We start from the raw sequence: 24,599 nt of genomic DNA on the forward strand, positions 1-24,599 counted from the left end.
TAGATACTCTTGCAATTCGAGACAAATTCTACCACCGCCTATTACACACCTGAACAGAATTGCCACACACTCTTTCTATGCATGTTTCATACGCATACTTCTTCTTAATGAGTCTGTACTCCAGTGAACCCAAATATACTCTCAACATCTTCCAGTGCATTCTTCGGGATGTCCTCACTATTGTACATAGATACTCTTGCAATTCGAGACAAATTCTACCACCGCCTATTACACACCTGAACAGAATTGCCACACACTCTTTCTACCTGCACCGGGTCTCAGGAGTTAGATAACCCCTTTTTCAACATCAAGGGATCCCTAATGCGTACTCAACACCAACATTTAATTTTACTGTAACCACATTACTGCGCTTACACTTTCTTGACAAATTACCTTCCACTCTCCTCCTTGATGCCTCATTACAGGCTACCTTCCCTTCCTCATACACACTAACATCTCTTAATAAGACATCTGATATCCTTCCCAGAAACAAACACAAATTTACACACCTCCCCATCATCACCTCAAACGGGGTCTGTCAAATGACTGAGTGAGGAGCAGTGCAATACACCAAAACGGTGTCTCTATTGGCCTTCTCACAAACAACACAATACTTCAAAGGACTTTGAACACTCTCCATTAGTACTTTATTGCTAACATTTCCTTCTCTATGAGGGAATAACTAGACTCAACTTCTGACAATTTCCTAGAAGCAAACACCACATTTGTCTCATAGATGCTATTATGTTGCGAAAGAGTAGCTCCCAGTCCATTTGAACTAATGTCCACAGTAATCACTATCATGCAACCTTTCACATACGGCTAAAGAGCTGGAACTGACACAGTTTTCTCCTTGATGAGATCAAAACGTTGCTGGTATTCCTTGGACCAAACAAACTGTGATGTTTTCTTAAACAATGCATGAAAACACTCTGTCAAGTCTGAAAAATTACACATACACTTTGAGTAAAATTTGCACATTCCCAAGAATTAACTGAATTGATCTTTTTCCACCAGATAAGGAGCCTCATGATGCAATTTACCAACCCAAGTTTAGGTTTTATGCCTTTTGACAATAACACATGGCCCAAATATTCAATGTAATGCACTGCAAACACACAATTATCTCCTCTTAGAGTAAAACCGTTGCCCTTCAAAACACTGAACACCTTTTGTAAAACCTTATCATGTTCATCTAATGAGTTGTCAAACACTATGGTATCAATCTGAAACTCAGCTAAATTATCTAAGGCCTGCAGAATTTTTGACACAATCTTCAGACTTACGTATACAGCCGTGGCCAGGCCAAATGACATTCTACAAAATTAACTCATACCATCAGGATTCACAAATGCAGTCAAATGGTGTGAGTTCATTGCCAATTCTATTTGATGTTAAGCTGCTTTCAAATTTAATTTTGTAAACCATTTGGCCTGTCCCACAGCTGTAATTATATCCTCAATCTGTGGAATGGGGAAATTATCAACCCACAAGGCATAATTTACTGATCTTAAGTCCACACAAAAGCAGAGTTCCCTAGAGCTTTTTCTTTTAGCAAAAACAACTGGTGACAACCAAGGAGCAGCACCAACTGGCTCAATTATGGCATCAAGCTGCATCTGAGAATGAATTTTGATAAATCCTTTCTAACAATGAAAGGAACATTATGTAACATGTGCTTTATCAGGATTGTCCCATCATTAACTTTAATTACAATCACAAAATCCTTGATCTTTCCAACTTTCTCGGGATTTAAAATACCCAATGGACAGAGCCACTAACAATGACAACATTGTGGTTTTCTTCTAGTACCACAGGATATTTCATCCAAGCTCTTATCACTGTCCCAAGTCATCTTGGTGCCATCACCCTAGTAGATTAATGCCTTTCTTTGCCACATAGATCTTCCCTTTGAAAACCTTGGTGGAGAACCCAATATCTGCCCAAAAGAACCCCACTAAATCTACTCTACTCCCTTCAAACACAGTAGTAATGACATCGGGGGTAATTAAACTTGATCATACCTCATTTCATTAATATTCGTAATGCCAATAATTGGGATCCTTGCCCCTTAGTCCACTAGCAATGTAATAGCGTGATTGTTAATAGTAAACTCAACCAATAGATCACTATAAAGTTCAGGCTCATACTTAATTTTAACAATATCAACCACTACCACTAACTCTTCAACCTTGTTTTTGGGACACTGCAAATCCTCTGCTGAGTCATAACTCTGGACCGTGTGAACAGATGTGCCTTCAGATAGTTGAGGTCTCTGAAAATTCTCCATACATTTCCCTCCTCTGCACACTTTGACAAAATGGCCAACATTATTATATTTCCAACACTCCTATGAGATGACGGGCCAATCCTTAAAACTAGACACATGGAAATGTGAGCCTCATCTAAAGCATACCGGTTTGGAACCAGTCCCTCCTCTGAGTGTTTCTGAAACCCCAGATTTCTGTTGAGACTTGCAAAAAGGTTCTTGCTGTTGCAACTGGTGAACTGATTGTTGACCTCTGGCAGAACCCTGACTAACTGCCACTACTTGCTATGTTCCCACCTGAAATAACTTAACATCCTCCCTGGAAGACTCTATGCTTTTCATAATATCAACAGCCTCACCTAATGTTGGATTTTTACACGCTAAAAGACGCTGCAAAATTTTCTTGAAACTACACCTTGCTACCAACTGGTCTCTAATTAATTGTGATGTAACATTCTCAAAGTCACAATAAGAAGCTAAAACATTTAACGCTGTTAAAAAGGAATCAATAGATTCAGACAGTGCTTGTACCCTTGTAAAAATCTTGGGGCAGATTTACAATACCTGGCGCTTCCCTCCATATCAGCACGGATGCGCCAGTTATTGTGCGCCATGCCTCTGCCACCATGGATGCGCTGCATTTACAATGCGACGCACCATGGGGCAAAAACGGCACAGATGCGTGACACATCTGGGCTGTAAAAGCGTTGCATTGCTGGAGTTGCGTCACAAGCCATATGCCTGCTTCAAGCAGGCGCAGGGTTTTGACGCAGCATGGGTCCAAAAGTGACTGAGAGAAATCTTGTAGATTTCACTCAGCCACTTTTAGGAGGCGTTCCCGTGCCGGAACGCGCCCCCCCCCCCCCCCTGCGTAGGAACACCTCCTTCTGGCGCAGGGCTTTACAAAGTAATGCATCTCCCAGATGGGTCACGTTGTAAATACCCAGCATGGCGCATCTTTTGCGCCACCACAGCGTCACAAAAGTGACGCAACGGCGGCATAAAAGGGGCACAAGGGGCTTGTAAATCTGCCCCCTTATGTCTGTGCATGAACAAGTTAACTCTTCCCTCAAAAGGAATCTTCAATTGCTTAACTGCACTCTGAAACTCATCCAATTCTTCTTCCTCACTTGGGTTAAAAACTGGTAAATGGTCAAAAATATTATGACTTTCCACACTTAAATAATAATAATACAAAAGATTCCTTTTTCTATCTGGTTTAACATTTCTGGCCATGAATAGCTCCTAAATACAGATAAAAAAAATCTGATCCAAATGCATTGCTTCAGTGTTAGTTCGACCAGATCTTGCAAAAAACAAAGCTGGTAGTGTAACAGTTTGCATCATGGTTTTCTACTACCACTAAGACTCTACCACCCAAAAAAAACATACCCAGTGCTTAAACATTGGTAACTCCATAACCAATCATCACTTATATTGACAACACAAATCCAAATGTCCAACAACGTGCCAATCGCTAAAGAATAATTGACACTCTTCCAAAAACGTGCCGATCGCTGTTCAGTATCACATGCACCATGTACTACTCAGCAGTCCCTGAAGATAGAACACCAATTGTGCTGGACATTCCAATGCGGTTTGCTGTACATCTGCTTAAGCATGTCAGTCGCTTATGCAGAGGCTGCTCCCAAAGGGAGCTCGAATGCCGGGACCATAACTAGCGCCGTGCCCCCGGACACAAACTAGTGCGGGCTGGTTTAGGCGCGCAAAAGCGACCAAGGAACAAAGGAAATGCCTGCGCCCCCCCTCCCCCCCACAGCAGCCACCAAAGAGGCGCCAATGGAGGCGAAGGCGGGAGAATAACCACCCAATGGACATAGGGCATACTGGGCTGGCTGGAGGGTGAATGGTGGGGGGGCATATAAGCAACGCTCTCCCAGGCAAGCTCCTATCTTATCGGAGCAGGAAGCAGCACCGGCAGCAGAGCCCACATTTTGGTCCCACCCACCCACACCTAAAGAACAGCAATGTCGCAGGGCTGAGGAACAGGCAAAGCGTGGTGGAGAACTACGCTAATAAAGTATGCACGTATATACATGTTTCCTTGTATTCCTAATAAACTGCGGCCAACAAATGACCACCACAAGACGAACGTGTACGTGGGCTTTTTTCTTGTCCTGATAAGGAATACAGTATGGCAAAGGTGGCATACATGTGGGAGTGGGGCAGAGTGCGGGGGTTATTTTGATCTACTAAAACAGCAACGAGCAACGTACCACTCCCTGAGGATTGGCACAAAACCTGTAAAATATCAAACAGTAAATATATAAATATGGTGCTGCAAACCGTCAATGAAAAATGTGCCGATCCTTGAAAATATGTAAAACCAGAAATAAAAGGAGTGGCAATTGCTGAAAATATGCAAAACCAGCCATGAATAGCATGCAGATCGCTGACGTAAAGTGCACAGCGAATTGTACCAGAAACACACTCTAGATGGCGTTGTGGGTGAACAGGTATCTCAACTAAGCTCTTCTTAGCCTCTAGACGTCGTTACATGCTATTCACACGGAAACAGTTATACGCAGAGAAACTGATGAGAAGACGCTGCCTGCGGAATGCAGGGGCATATTATCAAGGCAGGCGAAATGAAATTATCGCCGCTTTTGCGGCCATTTTCTGCCGCAAAATGGCGATAATTTCATCGCCCTATTAGCAAGCTGTCGCTAACATTAGTTAGCAACAGCTTTTAGGTGATAGCGAGCGGTTTGGGGCCCGCTTTGCATGCTAGGCACCTATTTGACACGTGGAACAAGCTCTTGTCACTAAAAACTCAGCATGAGCAGTGAGACATACCAGTAGTTCAAACTTGCATCACTGACCTGCCCACGTGTCAGTAGACTATAGGTTACTAACTTGTGTGAAATGTGAACGAATGAGTGCTGTTGCTACTTACACTCAGGTGTCAATCCCTATCAGTGCATCAAATGTCACCCTCTTTCACTTCTGGATCCGGACAGCGATGCTCTGTTTATTCAATCATTTAATTCTTTGATTCATTCAATTACGACCATAAAAGTACATGTAAAAACATTAACAAAATTCATTACATACATACAGAAGCGATACAAGGTGCAGTTAACGTTATGATGAAAAGGATGATTTACACAACTAATATTAAGACAAGAAACACAAGAAAGAAAATTGCTATGAGGTGGAAACGCTTGTCAACAAAAATCTTAAGTGAGATGCTCTGGTAATATCCTGAAAGTCCAGGTGTCATCCCTCTGATATCAGCTTTCACTTCTTTTAAATGCAGTCATTTTCACATTTTGAAATGAAGCTGCCGTCTCCGTTTACAGCTGCCAGTGACCGTGACTTCGACTGGCAGAGCACAGCTTCACTTGCCTTTTAGTTTACATTGTGAATTGTCGTTGTTTTTATTTTTTTTTGCTTATTGTCCAGGATAAAGGCAAAACTTTATAATAATAGGGTTATTTTTCGTCTAGTAAAACTTTTAATTTGACATGCAAAGGACTGTAGTTTACATGAACTCGGCCAGGCTGGTAGTTACACAAATTACATTTATTATAAAGGGTTCTTTCAGTTACTCTTCTTAGATTACACCCCTGCAGGAGCCTCCACCTTTTCAATCCACTTAAACAAGTATATCATCTTTTATTATATGTGTTTACCCCAAAATATGTACCAGTCTTTAAGCACTGACTTAGTACTATGTGCAGCATTTATGTACAGAACGCCTCCAAATCTCAATACATTTAAATTGGTAACCCGCCATCATGCCCTTTTCAATATCGTTTAAGGCCACTTTTTGTATCGCTCTAGGATCAAAAAATCCACTATTGCTACACCTACTCTTCTTCCCTGCTTAACCTTATCCATGCTCATGACGAGCTGAGCTCGTGATGAGGCACGGTGCTCCGGTGCTCATGACGAGCTCAGCTCGTCATCCGCCGTGGAACGCTCAGGTGCGGGGAGAATTCCCCTGCTGTGCTGAGCGTTCCACAGGAGCCAATGCACCTGTGACGAGCTGAGCTCGTCATGAGCACAGGAGCACTGTAGCTCATGACGAGCTAGCTCGTCATGAGCATGCGGGCACTGTGCGCGCCCCCCCTCTCCCCCAGCACAGCGGGGGAATTACCCCAGCAGCGAAGGGGTTAATTTTAACTTTTCATTGGCTGCTGTGTGCTTTGGTGCTGGTCCGCCATTCCGGAGGAGCCACAACTGATTACACCTCTGTTGAGAAGGTCTACTGTTTCGACGTATTCCCAGGTTTACTAGTCCTAATAAATCTTTGAATGCGCCAAAAACCATGGGTGGATGTATGGGAAAGCCATTCTCCCGCAATTTAACTCCTTCACAATGCAAAGTAACTCAAGGCAGAGACTTGGCAATGATGTGTAAATCCCCAGATTAGTCAGAATTCCATAAATATGCTTCCTGCCAGGCAATGGTGACCTGCTTGACCCCTAGCAAAGATGAACGTGTTTCTGGATTGGAAAGAAGAGAATTACTGACCTGGGTCGATTTTTGCATGAACAATATCCAAACTGCATACTATAGTTTAAAGAGGACCTGCCTTTCATCCTGCCCAGTTTGACATAGACAAAGAAATAGGACTACTTATTTCTGTGCCTTAACACCTTCAGTGCTCATGACAAGGTCAACTCGTCATGGGTTTTACCTGCCCTGTGCTTATGACGAGTTGACCTTGTCATGAACAATGGGGATCCTGTAAATCCAGCGCAGGAGGGGAAAACCCCCTAGCAGCCAAGGTTAAAAACAGAAACATAGACACAGAAATAGGGCTACTCTATCTCCCAGGGAAGACAAAAACTGATGAGGACTATGTGGCCTTCAAACAGGGCCCATTCTTCACAGTAGAAAGGCTAATTGCTGCCATAAGTGGGGAGGGATGGTAAACTGCTCCACTGGCAGGGACCACAGAGGATGACCGGACCCCAGTGAATGATCATATGGTCACATCAGTGGGAAATCTTGCATGTCAAGCTCAGACAGAACACAGAGCTCTGGGGTGACTTTTAGGGCAACCTTTATTCAGACCTGCTTAACCACTGCACTTCCTGTGATTAGGACTAAGATGGCACCATGGTTGTAGTGTCTTTGGCTCTCATGATTTTTTTCATGCTGAGAGTTATAGAATTTGGAGCTTGACACTTGGCTTGCTTCTGTGTGGACGTGCACCGTTTGACATAGTTGATTCCATCCGTTCTTTGAAGATCAGTGGCATTTGTTTTTGATTCACAGAATCATCCCCCTGCTTTTGGAACTTGTTTCTGTGAACCAATAAAGAATGCCATGTACTCCACAAGGATCACTGACAGAATATCAAGGAGGAATATATCGACCTGCCAAAATCTCGTGGACAAAATAGAGAATGCCAAAATATCGAATTCCTATCTACAAACAGGTAAGTACAAACATATCGAATCCAAAATATCGAATCCAAAATATCGTTGTAAATTATATAGTTTGTTAAAATCTAAAATTAACAAAATAATAAATATTATGAAATAAAACATGCTTACAAATATTTAAATCACCTTAAAATTAATAAGGAATTAATGTAAGTTAAAAAAAAATACACATGCATTTTTATTTTTTAATACATATATATATTGACTTAATTGGAAAAAAATCAATATTTTTAACATAGGATAACAGGAGGGTACAATGAACTATCAACACTCCAGTGAGTGCATCAGTAGGGAAAGCGTTGCATAGCAGGGGGTATAAATTACTATTCCCACTCTAGAGAGTGCAACAGTAGGGAAAGCATTGGATAGTATAGGGGTAGAAATTACTATTCACACTCCAGTGAGTGCAATAGTAGGGAAAGGGTTGGATAGCGTAGGGGTAAACTTTACTATTCCCTCTCCAGTGAGTGCAACAGTAGGGAAAGTAATGATTTATTATATAAATTAAAATAAATTTATTATTAATACCAATAAAAAACGTAATTAAAATTAACTACCAATTACAAAATATTTAATACATAGTTAATTATAAATACCAATAAATGTTATTTACAAAAATAAATTACCTATTAATGATGAATTAACACCACATTCATTTTCAATACCAAAAATGTAATAAGTCATAAAAACATTACCAATTAATAATTAATTAACAATAAATTCAAAGTCAAAGTCAAAAAGATTTTATTTGTGTAGGTACTCAACCGAGGACCACAAATATAACATAAGATAAAAAGAGAATTTTACATAAGATAAGTACATCACAAATTAATATAAAGCTAACATGGATTTAAAAAATTTGTACAGATTATAACATACAAATTCGTTCGGAGGATTTATGCCCGCTGTTAATATTTCTTTTTCCTTTGTTAGCCTACAGGATCTGTATATCGGTGAAATATAATGAGCGCGAGCTGCTACCACTTTAGAGTTGGGGCAAATGAACAGTAAGTGCTCCACAGTCTGCTCACCCCCTTGACATAACAAACATAAATGGGAGAGTTCTCCAGGTAACCATTTTGCTTTATAAGTTTGTACAGGTAAAATCCCAGCTCGATACATGAAAATTACCCTCCTTGCATTATGAGAAAGACAAAAAGAGATATATGGCTGTATATGTTTGTACTCTATAAGTGTAGTGAATGGCTTGAATATTTTTAGCCTATAGCTGTGAGCATAGTCCAAATCATAACTCAACCTAGGTGTAAAACATTTGAGAAAGAGTTTTAGTTGTGACACGGACCAAGTCTGCAAGATTTCTGTAGAAATTTCAGCCATTTGGAACGCCGCAGACATGTTCACTAAAAAAGTTTGCTTAACTACATCTGTGCCAAAAGTCTCTTTTTGTAACAGAAATCTAAGAGTTCCCTCCGTAGCATGAAGGAGATGGTAGGCCCATCTAATTATGTTTGCCACGGCAGTGGCAAAAGCACTAGTAATTCCGAATTCCAGCCGTAGGACCTGAACTGGTGTAGCAGTTGGGACCTTCATTATTTTTTTCAAGATTTTTCCCTCCTGACGGTCCATGAAGCCCCATTGTTGAATGGGAATATATTCTGTGGCATAAGACAGGACCGCTGGTATTTTAACTTTATATATTTTTATTAATGAGGAAAAATGCCTGCTCCCCGTGGCGTTGTATAGTCTTGATAGTGCTCCTGCATGTAAATCAGATTTTTTCGTTAACTTCTCGATGTGCTTTGTATTTGTTAGATTCTTAGAAAGAATCCTGCCGAGGTAAATATATTCTTTTTCTTCATCGACCTTTTCATCTACTAGCCTCCAATTATATTTGACACTTTTCTTCCTCCCAGAAAAGGCTACAACTTTGGTTTTTCTTACGTTCGGGATTAAAAAATTGTCATTTGAATATTTGAACAGAATATCTAAAGATTTTTGCAGACCAAATGGTGTAAGATCGAATAGGACTATATCGTCCGCATAAAGCAACAAATGAACTCTTTGTTGGTTAATTTTTGGGGGCAGGCTTAAGCCCTTTTGTAGTTGATTTGGCAAATCGTTGAGATATAACGAGAACAACATGGGAGCTAGTAGACAACCCTGTTTAAGGCCATTTTCGGTGTATATTATTTTCGTTAATCCTTTTTCGCCCCCCATTTGGACTCGACACCATGTAGTTGTATGGAGACTTATTATTACCTGTAGCAAGTGATCATTGATTCCCAAACTCCTCAATTTTTTCCACAATGTGGGGCGATCCACTCGATCGAATGCGGTCGAGTAATCTATGAAAGCCATGTAGACCGTCTGTTTTCTTCGTGTGACGTATTTGTCCAGAAAAAACTGAATAGTTGCTATGTTATCCGTAACAGAATGTTTGGGTCTGAAGCCTGCCTGGAACATGGGTATCAGACCCATCGAGAAGGCCCAGTTTTTTAATTGCAATAGTACCTCTGCTGCGAAGATTTTCCCGGTAGCGTCCATCAGGGCTATTTGGCGATAGTTTCCTGCTACCGTTTTGCAACCTTTTTTGTGAATAGGGATAATAGTGCTCCCTTGCCATGACTTGGGAACTTGACCAGTGGAAAAAATATAGTTGAAAAGTGGGGTTAGTAGAAGGCTCCATTCCTTAGAATTTGTCTGCAGGGCCTTTATAGGAATTTGGTCGGGACCAAAGGCTCCTGTGCTTCTTGCCCTCCGAATGTGTGTTTCAACCATTATAGTTGTTGTTTTCGGGATTATTTTTTCCATAACTTTTTCCTTTACTTTATCTGGACTGTTTGCTTGTAATTTGTCCACATTTTTTTTGTATAGTTCTGCCAAGTAGATTTCCCACTCTTTCGGAGGAACAGGTACTGCTTGTAATTTCTTTTTTGTCCCTGATATTTTGGCTATTATGGACCAATAGGTTCTTTGGTTTGGTTCTTTGGCAGCAATTTGTAATTCAACCCAGTTACGATCTTGAAAGGTTTTTCTCTCACTAAAACAATAAATTAATTATCAATACACAAAAATAATTTTAATAATGACTTAATTACAATTAAATTACTTCCCACCCTATTCCCCTATAAACCCACAACCTGCTCCAAATAATTCATTAATATAATTAACATAATTATCATTTCATCAATTAATAAAAATTAACTACCGATTAATAAAAATGAATTACTAATTATTAATTATAATTAACAATAAATTATCAATACAAATAAATAAAAATAAATATTTACTTAATTACTTAATTACAGTTAAATTACTTCCCACCCTATTCCTCTATAATCCCACAACCCGCTACTGAACTAAAACACAAAATTAAATGACAAATATTTCATTATGACAAATATTTCATAATTTTTAAAAATTATTATTTAATTTACTATATTTAAATTACTTCCCACCCTATTCCCCTATGAATCCACAACCCGCTATGGAATTAAATTACGCAAAAATTAAATAACATAAAATTAATTACTTTAAAATTATATACACTTTTAACACATATACTAACATACAAAACACTTTAAAAAAATCGATATTCTTGAAACTTCAATATATTTTAAAGCCTACATTATGTACTTCGATATTTTGACAATCGACATTACTTACCTGCATTTCGATATTATTAACCACTATAGTATGTCCATTCGATATTATGTCCATTCTATATTTAGAATTCAATATTGTGTCCATTCTATGTATTTTTTTCGATATTTTGTCTAGTTACCAGTCCACAATAATGTTTGGATAGAGAAGTTGGCCTAATGGCTTGGGCAGTTGACCTCAAATCTGGGGAACTGGGTTTGAGTTTTGGCAATGACGCTGAACATCCTGTGATTCAGGGCAAATCACTTAATCTCCCTGTGCCTATAAAAAAAAGATGAATGTGTCCTCATGTAATGCAACTGGTGCTATGTAAAGCGCTCTGATACCCAATGCAGGTCACATTTGAGCTATAAAAGAAAAATGTGGTGGCCTACTTCCTGGCATTCAGTTTTGTCAAAAGTGTATTAACTAAAGCAGCTGATACTCTTTATTGACAATGCGATCCCATGTCTACATAGCATGTATCTCTATATTGGAAAGGTTTTGATGGGCACATGGAGACAAGAGCCTTCTCTCCACTGACTGCCTGGTGGGACACCACCTCAATCTAAAAGACACCTTTAATAGTAATGTTGGTTTTATCTGAATATGCAACTGTACATTTCATTTGATTTATAGATGGTACAAAGATTCTCTACAATATAATGGATTTGTTTATGTTTCAGATCTCCTTCCCAAACCTATCAGGGGCTTCAAGCAATGATGTTCGCTGTTGAAGAGATCAACCATAACATCAATCTATTACCAAATATTACCCTCGGCTTCCAGATCTATGATTCCTGCAGAGTAATGCAGCGATCCCTCCAGGGGACATTATGGATGCTGACAGGGCAGGAAAAACCAGTTATTAACTTCTGCTGCCAGAGGGAGCTCCCTTTGATGGGTATCATTGGTGATGCCGGATCATCGAGCTCCATTGTCATGGCCCGGATATTAGGGCTTTACAAAGTCCCTCAGGTAAGGAAGGGTAAAATAATCCTCAATGAATCAATACTGAAGCACAGAAATATATTAGCAGAGACGTTGCAAGATTACTTTACGCCATCATTAAATAAACGTTTAAATAAATATCACCTCAGTCTATTACCAGATACACCTCAACAAGGCCACTTAATTTTGTACATTCTTTATAAAAGATTCCAAATATCTATAGTCAATGGGGCATAATGTAAAGGAGAAATCATTTAATTGAGAGAAATGTGAATGCTATTACGCATGTTTCATTGATGGAAATAGATGAAACATACAGTATTGCTCATGTAATCAAAGTCATTACCTTTTTGCAAGAACAGAAATTTAATTTGATTCCCATGAAAAATCTTCTAAAGAGGACCATTCAAAAATGATTCAAAAAGCCAAATATCATCTACACACTGTGATACCCCCAGATATTTCTATAGCTTGCAGTAAAAGACATAGGGGGCATATTATCAAGAACAGCGATACAATTATCGCCGCTTTAGCGGCAGGAAACTCCAACCAAAGCGGCGATAATGGATTGATAATAGGCTCTTGTGAGTTCCCATAGCAGCCCAGGTTCTAGTGTTAACCTGGGCTGCTATGAGAATTCACAAGGGCATATTATCAAGCCCATTATCGCCACTTTAGCAGCAGTTTTCTGCCACTAAAGCGGCGATAATTTTATCACGGTTCTGGATAATATGCCACATAGATCTCTATATCTACTTAATGATAAAAACAAATTGTTTAGACATTTTGTTTTTAGGATATCTCATCCTTTCTTTTAATTGTGATTTTTTCAGATCAGTTATGTTTCAACAAGTCCACTCCTCAGCAACAGAAACCAGTTCCCGTCTTTTTTCAGGACCATTACCAACGATGATTTACAGGCCCAGGGCCTGGCCCAGCTACTGGTTCACTTTGGCTGGTCCTGGGTTGGTATTCTGATTGAGGACAATGATTATGGACAGCAAGGGTACCATTTATTAAAGCAGGAGTTGGCCAAAGCTGGTGCTTGCATTGCCTTTTCTGAGACTATCATCCTGAGTATAGCAGATAGGAATGCCAATCACATCATTCAAGTGATCAAAAACTCAACAGCCAATGCCATTGTCCTCTTCTCGAGTGATGCTGGACTCGTTCCTTTAATAGACCAGATGATACTACAAAATGTAAGTGGCAAAGTACTCATTGCCAGTGAGGGTTGGTCTACATCTGCTACCTTAGCCAAAGAAAAGTACAATGACTTCCTCAGTGGCACCATTGGGATTGCAATGCACAGTGGAGAGATACCGGGGTTCAAAGAACATCTCGACTCCATTAATCCTTTCACATCACCGGACAACGTATTTTTGCCAGAGTTCTGGGAAGATGTTTTCAACTGCATATGGCCACCTCAGAATAACTCTACAACCTTCTGGGATACCAAATCAAAGCTTTGCACTGGACATGAGAGGATAGGGAGCCTTCAAATTGACTTCAATGATGGGACCAACTTAAGAAGCAGCTATAACGTCTATAATGCAGTTTATGCCAGTGCTTGGAGTTTACATGATCTGATTTTTTGCCAGAGTCACAAAGACTCAAACTCCAAGAAGGCATGTGCAGATATCAATAACTACCAACCTTGGCAGGTATACTGAACACTGAACCCCCTCACAGCAATGACTTTCAGGAGGTGGGAGCATATTAAAGAAGTTACCAGTCACTCAAGTTAGTTAGTGTAGTCTATTAAAGAATTTTTAGATATTTGGTAGCCAGCATGGCCACCTAAATGAAATAAAACACAGAGAGCAAAGTAACAATGCAGCTTATAGAACAGAATGTTATTCTATTGGGGAAGTCATACTTATAATAGAAAATACATAAATCCAATAATATTTTAAGAAGTAACAGCAAGGGAAATTGGGTGTCACTGCCTGCAGCATATTATATTTTCTAAATGACTTTTATTTACTTGTAATTCAGACATTCTAGAATCTTTCGCCTCCCTGCACCTCAAATGTATTCCTTCATAAAGTTTGGGAGTGACCTGCTTTTCAGACAGGATCAACGAAAAAATTAGGACATGCATAAGAACACCTGATTAACCGAGAATGTGCACATGTTTCTCTCTCTTCTCCCTTGTTTTTGTAGCTTCTCCATTATGTAAAAAATGTGCATTTTCTCAGCAAATCTGGAGAAGAAATATTCTTCAATCAGAATGGTGAAGTTCCTGTTCGTTATGACATTGTGAACTGGCAGCAAGACCAGGAGAGAGGCCCGAGGCAAATGACAGTGGGCAGCTACGACTCCAATGCCGCTCATGGGCAGAACATCAAGGTCAATGCCAGTGCCATCCTGTGGGTATCAAGGGCCAATCAGGTATGTGCCTAAGATATGGTCTCCTTGTTTATCACAGAGGGATCTAAGCAGGAAAATCCATATTCATGTGTTTATCCAATATTCTCTGTGCCCATGGCTTGATCAGTTGTACCAAACCACTGCTCCTTGAGGTCCTTATCACCCTATAGAATTAGCACAGTATGTGAATATACGGAAGAAACAAAATCTCCCTCTGAAAATCTTATAATAGAATCCCTAATCTGTAAAGTAACAAAGAATAGGTTGAAGATGAAAGTCATCCACTAGTTAGGGTAGTAGTTTCCGGTAGGGCACATGGAGACTACAGCGACAACTGGATTTGAATGGCTAGGTTTACACCACTCAGAAAAAAGTTACACGAACTCCCATTGTATAAGAGTAGGTTCATAACTACCTTAGAGTGAACTCTGGAATATAAGTATATTTATGCACATTTACAGAATTATAGCAATGATGAGGAAACTTAATTCTGCATTTAACTAAATAAGTTCTGTATTAAGGGACAATATTAAAAATTGTGGAACCTTTTTCCATAGTAACAACAAGGTTAAACATCTTCACACTTCTTCCAATGTGTGTGGTACCCCTTTAGAACGCCTTTGCAAGTGAATTTTTAATTAACTTGTATTATCAGTTTAAAAATAAACCAATGTTTAAACTTGTAATCAGTGATTCAACTGGTTTATGGAAACTGGAGGTATGGTTTATTAAACTTTAAAGGAAAATGTTTAAAAAAATTATCTGTGCATAAAAATGGACATTTAAAAGTCACTGTCAGGCTCTTACTTGTTACTAAGGCAGATCTGGGAAAATGTTACTCTACCTACACAGTAGCATACAGCTTTTGGCAATATTTCACTGAGAGAGTGTATTTTTCTTTAATATTTTGATGTGATCCATGGGCTTAAAGGATTGATTATTGGCCATACAAGAGGTTCATGATCAAGAGTGATTATGGTGTTGTGGTTGACTGCTTAAAAATAAAGATTACAATGATAATTTTGATGCTTCTTATTATTGTTTCTTTTAAAGCTGTATATACTTTATCTTTATATTCTGTCAATCTTGAAAATATTTGCCAGTTGATTCCTTCAAAGTATGCAGTTACTGCAATCAGTATGTTCCTGATTTCAAAACCTTGACAAGCTGGTTTAAGCCATTGTCTACATAAGGGGATTTTGGACTCTCAAAAACATATTAAATAGAAAATATTTTCCTTTTCGCACCTTAGAAATGGCCAGAACAGCATTTATATTTACCTTTGACTGTAATACAATTAACCACTGTTCTGAATGCAAAGTATAAGTGCTAGAAATTCGGGTTCTGATTGGCATAGGTATGTACACGGTCCAAGTAGGAACCATAGCCCTAGCCAGGATAAGTCACCACAAATCATATATTATTCCATGCTCATCCTTTTGTAGTTTGGCTCAGAGCAGTCAGGATTTTTTTAGGAGGCAATGTGTAAAGTATTTGTTCAACACTTGAAACAGTAACAAAATTAAAATACCACCAAAAAAACTGTTGACCACTGTTGGACATGGCCCTTTTTGCAGGGTCATCCCTGAACCTTTTGCCTTCCTCCTGTATTTTTTCTGACCTGTTGTTGGTGGTTTTATGACTCTGGGTACTTTACCACTGCTGATCAGTGCTAAAGTGCATATGATCTCATTGTAAATTGTTGTAATGAATTAGTGATTCCATGATTAGCATATTTGATTTACTTGTCAAACCCTAGTACAGTGCACCATGTGTGCCCAGGGCCTGTAAATCAAATGCTGCTTTTGGGTTTGCAGCACTGACTGTGCCACACACAGAAGCAGTTTGTAAAGTGTGGCTCAGGCCTGACATTGAAGAGCCAGTGTGCAGCATGGGACTGCCATGTCGACAAGACAAGTGCACACACTTACCAGTCCCTAAACCATCCCTTTTCTACATATTGGTCACCCCTAAGGTAGGCCCAAGGTACCCCCATGGGCAAGGTGCATTGTTTGTAAACGGTAGGACCTGCCCTGATGTGTGTGGCATGTCCTAATAGTGAATTACAGCCAATTTGGTTTTTCACTATTACAAGGCTACCTGCTCCCATAGGCCAGAATGGGCAGTTTGATTATAACATCTTATAATCCTAACTGACTCGGGGAACAAGGTAGAAATTCACGTTTAGTATGCCTGAACTCAGAATGTTAACATACATGTTTTACTGGGGGTGATTTTTACATTCTGTGCTTGAACATACCACTTTTAGATAGTAGGTATTTTTTTGCCTAACCATCCAGTTGTCTCTGCTAGGTTTTTGTATTCCATGTCTGGTTTGTGAGTGACAGGGGGCTGAAAAAGGCTTTGGCTCCAGTAGTCTGATGGGTCGGGCTGGGCTGAATAGGACCTCTATTGCATAGAGAGTAGGGGAAGAGATCTCCTTTCACTTCCCTGAGCAATCATAGAATAGAGAGTAGGGGGCAGAGATTTCCTTCCACTGACCTGTTCCTCCATAGAATAGAGAGTAGGGGAAAGAGATTTCCTTTCAGCTACCTGGGCCAGGTCTGCTCTCAAACAATGCTGTCTCCACCTCCTGCCAGGTAGCTGCCCCCAGGAGGGCAGAACTGGGTTTGACTAGGTACAGACACTCTCTGCCTTCAGAGAAGAAAGGATTTTGCAGTATAAATATTGGGTCCCAGACCCCAGAACTTTAGATCACTTCTGGGAATCAAGACAAATCTTTGGCATGGAGAAGAACCAAGGAAGCTGTAGGAGGAGACTGCCCCAACGATAGTGACTGTATAGGGTTGGCCTGCAGTGGTTACTTTTTTGCCAAGTAAAGGAGAAAAGGAACTTTGTGTGTACTTTAATCATCTTGAGGGTGATCTCCAAGGGCTTGAAGTTGAGCTTACCTCCTGTTCTGAAGTTTCAGAGCCACAAAGACTTCAATACCAGCTCCCCCTGAATACCCTTGCTGGGAATTCTACCTTCAGTGAGGTCCCTGTTGTTGTTTATGCACTCTGAGAGACTGCGTGCCACTGGGAGCTGGAAGTGCGACGCAATAAGGAGAATTGCAGTTGCATCCTGAAGAAGCGTGCCACAGCTGTTCACCGTCGCATCGTAGACGAAGTGCAATACATCACCGGAGAAGCTTTCTGCAGGGTCTGTTGCGGCTCCAAAGTTCATCTATTTTGCCGCACGGCCATCGGGCGTGCACGCATTTCATCCACGCCATTTTGTTGCATCGCACCAGATCGTCGAATCGTGACCAAAACACAGTAAGAAACCGACACATCACTTCCTCTCCGATAAGGAGCTGATGCATCACCTCCCCCGCACTGCTTTAAGGAACCAACGCAACACCTCCCCCAAAGCAAGGAACCGACGCATCACATTCCCTGCGACCCTTTTGTTTGTTTTGAGTGACGCATCCAAGGTACTTTGATATTAAAGTGTTGCATTTACCATCTACATTGAACTAAGCTATTTCTACCATTTTAAAGTCTTTTTTGATTACTGTATTGCGGATTTGTTGTTTGGTCTTGTGTTAACTCTAGTAAAGATTACTTATTTTTCTAAACTGGTGTGATGTCTATTTGTAGTGTTTTCATTGTAGTACTGTATGTGTTCACAAATGCTTTATACATTGCCTCTGAGATAAGCCTGTCTGCTCATGCCAAGCTACCAAGGAGGTGAGCAGGGGTTATTTTAGAAGTTTAGCCCCTCACCTGACTAGAAGCAATGGCCCCATTTGGACAAAGGTGCAAACCATTGCCAACTAGAGACCCCCATTTCTAACAACCAGGTTATAAAAAGAGATAATTTTAATGAGTAAATCAAGACAAAAACGACAAAAATCCAATAGGTACATCTAGAGTTATGATTTTTTTTTAAATCTGTTTTTTATTTTCATATAGAGAACATAAAGGGGGGGGTCAAGGTACACACAGCACAGAGCCCACAACCCTTTATAAGGCCAGCCTCATAATTCAGAAATGTCACAAGATATTTCAGGGAGGCTTATCAGCACAGCTTGTACACAGCATGTCGCCTACATCCCTTGCTGGGCCGGCCACGTGATGCATGTAGGGTAGCATTAGACTTCTAATCGTGGGTAAGTTTCAAGACCCATATTGAACCTGAACAATAATCTAACAACAAGATGGAAAGAGGGTGTAGGCAAGAGACAAACTGAAAGAAAGTGGTGAGAAGCAGACAAATAATTAGCAAAAGAGAGAAAAACTCCTATGGCGAGGAGGCTATGTGGAGAAGAAGATAGTGGGGAAAGAGTAGGCGAGTGGGGGGAGCGAGGTGGGCCAATGGTGCATACTAGCCAGGCTATGGTTGTGAAGGCAATCTATCAGGTTCAGGTGGAGTCACAGCATCCTCAAATAGGCGTAGGGCTCCGAGTTTCGGGGGCAAGAGGCGCGCATGTTCCATTTTACACAGCTATGTAACTAATGAATTCCAGATTTTGGTGAAGCGCGTGTCGCGGGACTACAGTTGCGCTGTGAAGAGTTCCATAGTCACTACGTGCCATAGGCAACCAAACCAGGCAGCAATTGGGGGGGGTCTCAGCTTTTTTCAGTATAGCGCTATGAGTTGCTTAACGGCTCCTAGCAAATGGAGAGCTATGTGCCAGTCATTACGAGTTAGCGCTTTTAGGTTGTCAGGCTTAAGGCCTAAAAGGAGCCCAGTACCTCCTTAATATGACTAAGAACTTCTTTCCAGAACAGGGTCAGGAGAAGACATGGCCACCAGATGTGAATGAAGTCTCCAGAGGCTTTCTAACATATACAGCGCAATGCTGAGGATGCGAGAAACATCCTGTGCAATCGAGAGGGTGTATGGTACCACTGTGTCATGATCTATTGTGCAGTTTCTGGCTGCGATATACTGCGATAGACATTCGGTATGTACCACCACAGGCGGCTCCTCTGAGTTGGCGTAATTTGGGTGGGGGACATTGATTGCCACTGGTGCTGAAATGAGTGAATGGTTACTAGAGGGGGGGGTGTTACAGGATCTGGTACGTCCGAGAGATAAGACCCTTTGACTCATCAAAGGAGTGTACCATTCACTCGAAGGGGGTGAATGGACGAATGGCAGCCTGCTGCATCTCGGGCGAGGATATCCAATGTCACAGCTGTGCATTTAGAATTCCTGCTCCCACCGGGAGTTGGAACTCCTCTCTGAATTTAGCAAATGTTCTGAGTGTGCCCCCAGCGTACAGGCCGCTGATCGTTCTGCAGCCACCTTTCAGCCATTGTGAAAAAGCCTGCGAGTTAGGGCCGGAGGGAATAACGGGTTGCCTGCTATGGGAGTGTGAGGAGAGGGGAAGATCGTGAGCTCCTTAGATACGGCCACTTTGTCCCATATATCCAACACTGTCTTGGTGGGCATGGCAATATAGGCGCTTCGAGAGTTTGCAGTCCGATGGAGCCAAGAAAGATCCCAGATGGTTTGTCCGGTTACCGCCCTATCCATATGAAACCAGATATTTTCGCTCTCAGCCGTTATCCATTCTGAAACGATATGAAGATGGGATGCCCAAAAGTAACCCAGTAGATTGGGACATGCTAGCCCTCCTCTGTCCCGCGGGAGCATGTGGACTTTGTGGGAGAAACATGGCCTATGCCAGCCCCATATAAAAATGGCAAGATCTCGCTGAAGGCTCTGGATCTGGTGCTGTGGGATAGGGTGGGTAGGCACTGGAACTCTTGGGAGTATCAACATTTTTATGGCGTTTAAACAGCCTAGCCAGGAGAGGGTCAGAGATTTCCACCCCCTGAGGTCTTCCATGACAGCTTTCCTACATTCCTGCCACTGTTTTTGGGTCCATGTGGCAGGAGAAGGGGTCAGCTGGAGCCCTAGGCATCGAATGGAGTTAGTGGCCTACTGGTATCGGACAAATGCTTGCAGGATCGGTATCTTCGCCTCAGGGAACATAAGGTTCAGGCCCCAAGACTTCACATGATTAATTTATAGACCAGAGGCTCGCTCATAGGACTGCAGCAAGGAGTGCAATGCCAGGAGGGATGTGTGCGGGCGAGATAACGTAAAGCTGAGATCATTGCCAAAGAGCGCCACTTTGTTCTGCCGTCCCCCGAGGAAGAGGCCATGTATGTCCGCAGCTTCCCTAATCAACACAGCTAGGGGTTCTACCATGAGAGCAAACAACAGAGGAGACAAGGGGCAGCCCTGCCACGTGCCCATGTGTATGGAGATAGGGTCCGTAAGCTGACCATTGACTTGCACCCGAGCCTGTGGGAAGAGGTAAGGAGCGATGATCCTAGCTGTCATGCTCTGGCCCAGTCCGATTTTCTACAGTACTGCACGTAGGAAGGCCCAATCAACCCAGTCAAATGCCTTCTCCATGTCTAGTGATAGCGTCCTGGTAAAATCCAGTGTTGTGCTTTCCCCACAAGATGGTCAATTCTGTGTACATTATCTGCTCCCTGTCGGTTTTGGATGAAGCCGACCTGGTCCTGTTCAACAAGGCCAGGCATGTGGGGGTCGAGGCGTTTGGCCAGTATTTTGCTATAGATTTTAAGGTCTGTATTCAGGAGGGCTATAGGACTGAAGGATGAGCTCAATGTGGGATCCTTCCCTGGCTTGGGAATAAGGGCTATTTTTGCCATTCCCATGGAGGTCGATGGTCCCTCCATGTCAGAGAAAGAATTAAACAGCCACAAGATATGGGGTTGGAGTTGTGCTAGGAACAGGCGATACAAAGTTAGTGGAAGGCCATCTGGGCCCGGTGATTTCCCAAAAGGGAGGTCCTTTAGCGCCATCCCCAATTCCTTTTTTGTGAGGGATTCCTCCAACTGTTTGGCGTGATGGGGACTGAGTGGGAAAAAGGGACATTGGTCTAGGATACCCTTGATCTGGTTTGGGGATGGCTCATCCGCTTCGTATAGGGCTGAATATATGCCGAAATGCCTAGCATTTGGCCCTTTCTGCGGTGGCCCTCCCACCATCAGGGAGATGGATGTTAGCTATGTGTGCCCTTGCAGTGCGCGCTCTCAGGTGTTTCGCCAACAACCTACCCACCTTTCCCCCCCTTGAAGTGTCGCTGCTTTAACGCTAAGAGGGCCCTCTCAGCCTTGTTGGTTTGGCGAGAACGACGTTGCCACCTAAGGTTTGCAAGGCATTGCTTACGTGCGAGTGTGGGGCGTCCCTGGTCCTGTTTTTTCTAGATCTTTCATGTCCTTGGAGAGATTATCCTCCAGGAGGTGGGCCTCTGGCACTCGCGCAATTGCCAGACATGTGATATGACAGCTGATTGTAGCCTTAAAGGCATCCCATACTACAGGGAAGGCTGTTTCAGGGATATCAATAGTGCAAAATAAGAGTCAATGGCAGTCCGTATGCTCTCCACATCAACTGGGTCTCATAGAATGTGCGGCGGCAGACACCATCATGGGGCACGGGATGTACATACAGCCGAGTCCTGCAGGAGAAGTTCAACATGAGCGTGGTCAGAGAGTGAGATGGCGGACATGGATGCCGAAAGCGTGTCGCTGATCAGGGCGTGAGAGATAAAAATATAATCTATGCGCGAGTACGAGTGGCGGACATGTGAATAATAAGAAAAATAGCGTGTCTCAGGAGAGTGGTAGCACCAGGAGTCCATCAAACCAATTTCCCCTATTTGTATACATGTAGATGGGGATAAACATGTATACAAAATAGCAAAAGATAAACATTTGGGAGAAGTAACCGGTCTCGCAATCCAGCAACTCTAACACGCACCACTTCTCCCTTTCGCATACAAAGAAACAAAATCCACTCTCCCATAAAACCAAGCCAAAGAAACACACACACTGCCACACCACCAAAACACAAACAAAACCCCAAAAACCAAACAAGCAGGCTGGCCAGGCCAACAAGAGGTAGGAAGGGTCCCAACTAAAAGGCGCAACAGGAAACAATACTTGCAAGAAGTTCAATAAATTCAATGCTTCCCCCACCGAAAGACAGAGTGTGATGTGTGGAAAAGCTTCTACACGGAATTTATGCAATCACTTCACTCAACATCTAAGTACTTCTCCCAAGTAAAGATGGGGTGTGACGTTTAGAGAACTATGCTCCAGAAGGATCCAGAAGAAAACCAAGCAAAAACTCACCCAAATCAAAATCTGGGTTGTGACGTGTGGAAAAGTACACTCTACACGGAAACTGTAAGAAAACCAAGCAACAACTACACCCAAACCAAATTCTGGGTTGTGATGTGTGATAAAGGATGCGCCACATGCAACCTGTAAGGGTGTAACACCCTGCACAAACATAACAACAAGCTTGAATAAATCTTTCACCCAAAAACATCCTGGAACACAAGAAGCCCAGACACCAAGCAGAAACTCCACACAAACTGAAATTTGAGTTGTGACGTGGAAATTATACTCCACACAGAACTTTAAAAACCTTATAAGAAACTCCATCCAAACCAAAATTTGGGTTGTGACATGTGGAAAATAAGCTCCACATGGAACATCTGCAAAAAGGACAATTAAAAAATTCATGAGCACCGCACAGAACCCCCTGCACAACATTATAAAAAGCAAGGGAATCCTCTCTGAAAGCATAACACAGCACACAAGCCACATATCAAAAACAAAGTGGAGAACTTTGAGAATCAACAACAGCATGTACACATTGAAAAATGGCCCTCCTCCCCTTTGGACCCTTCGCCTCGTTTTCCACCACTTCAGGTCCTGTACGTTTCCCATGAGTTCCAGATTTTTTCCCATTTCTTGGGGCAGGCCCTACTTTTGTACACAGTTTTCTGTGCCTGATAGAACCAGTCCAGATCCTGTTCCCAGTCGGTCAGCCTCTGTATCTTTATCACCCCCCCATAGTCTTGCTGTGTGCAGGCCATATACCCTACCCTGAGACTCCTTGCAGATGCCACCTTGCATCAAGTTGTACTTGCAAGGCCGCCACCTCAGACATCACCCCAATTATTCCAGACCAGAATTGGTAAATTTTTGGGCATGCCTACATAGTGTGGAAGAACGTACCCATTCCCCCTGACCCCGGACGCATAGACCCGTATCACATCTATCTTGCTTGTATTGGAGCATTCTCGGAGCGTACGACCTATGTAAAACGCAGATCTGAATTAATCTGGACCTCACGTGTACTGCCACCTCCCTTGAACATTGGATTGCTTCTAGCCAGTCGTCATCCTCCACTGGTCCCACATCAGTCTTCCATGTCTCTCTTAGTGGAACAAGAGGATCCGGAAAATTGTTCGATATTTTCAGGTATGTAAGAGAGACTGCCTTATCTACCTTAGGATCCAGTAATAGTCGGTCTTCTGGTGGGCAGTATTCAGGTAGGACCACCCCCTCTGTTACATGAGAATGCACAACATGCCTCAATGCAGATAATGGAATCGCTCTCCGGCCGCCATGTGGGATTCAGTCTGAATTTCACTAAAGGTGAATATGGCCCGCCACCTCCATATGCCCTGAAGGCTGTCGATGTCAATTAGACTCCATCTACGAAAAACCTGAAGACCTCCCACTTTGCCCAGGGCATCACTTCTCCAGAGCGGAGTTTGTTGGATCAGTCGCAATTCCATCCCAGCACTTTTGTGACAGTGTGTTCCAAACCTGCACCACAGTCTGCGTATGTATAGGTAAAAACTTCACTCGAGTCTTTTGCTATAAAATTGAAGCGTACCCTCCAAACCCCATTACAGCTGGTACAGAGAGGAGCACAAACACCCATCCATTAATACTAATGAGCTGGGCCGCCCTGTAATAGTTCTGAATATCCGGAACAGCCAGGCCGCCCTCATAGACCCTACATTCCAACTTGTGCTGGCAATATGCGGAGTACCACCCTCGAATAGTAGATTGCGCTGCTCCCCTTCAATAGCCCAGGAGAAGTTCTTTTGTATCTTACAGGGGGTATTCTGCAGTGCGTATAACAGCCTAGGGAGAGCCCTCATTTTGAATAGCACAGCCCTACCT

General features: G+C 42.1%; 1 protein-coding gene across 1 annotated transcript in view; it reads left to right on the plus strand.

Moving 5' to 3' along the window:
* LOC147678512 (extracellular calcium-sensing receptor-like) overlaps positions 1–24,599 on the plus strand; it is a 73,923-nt gene that overhangs the window by 16,626 nt on the left and 32,698 nt on the right. The window contains exons 2-4 of the mRNA XM_086945659.1: positions 11,979–12,270; positions 13,077–13,907; positions 14,410–14,637. Of these exons, the coding sequence (XP_086801785.1) occupies positions 11,979–12,270; positions 13,077–13,907; positions 14,410–14,637 (1,351 nt within the window). The remainder of the gene's footprint in view (positions 1–11,978; positions 12,271–13,076; positions 13,908–14,409; positions 14,638–24,599) is intronic.

Source organism: Lissotriton vulgaris, chromosome 12 (assembly GCF_964263255.1).
Source record: "Lissotriton vulgaris chromosome 12, aLisVul1.2, whole genome shotgun sequence".
Classification (NCBI taxonomy): Eukaryota; Metazoa; Chordata; class Amphibia; order Caudata; family Salamandridae; genus Lissotriton; species Lissotriton vulgaris.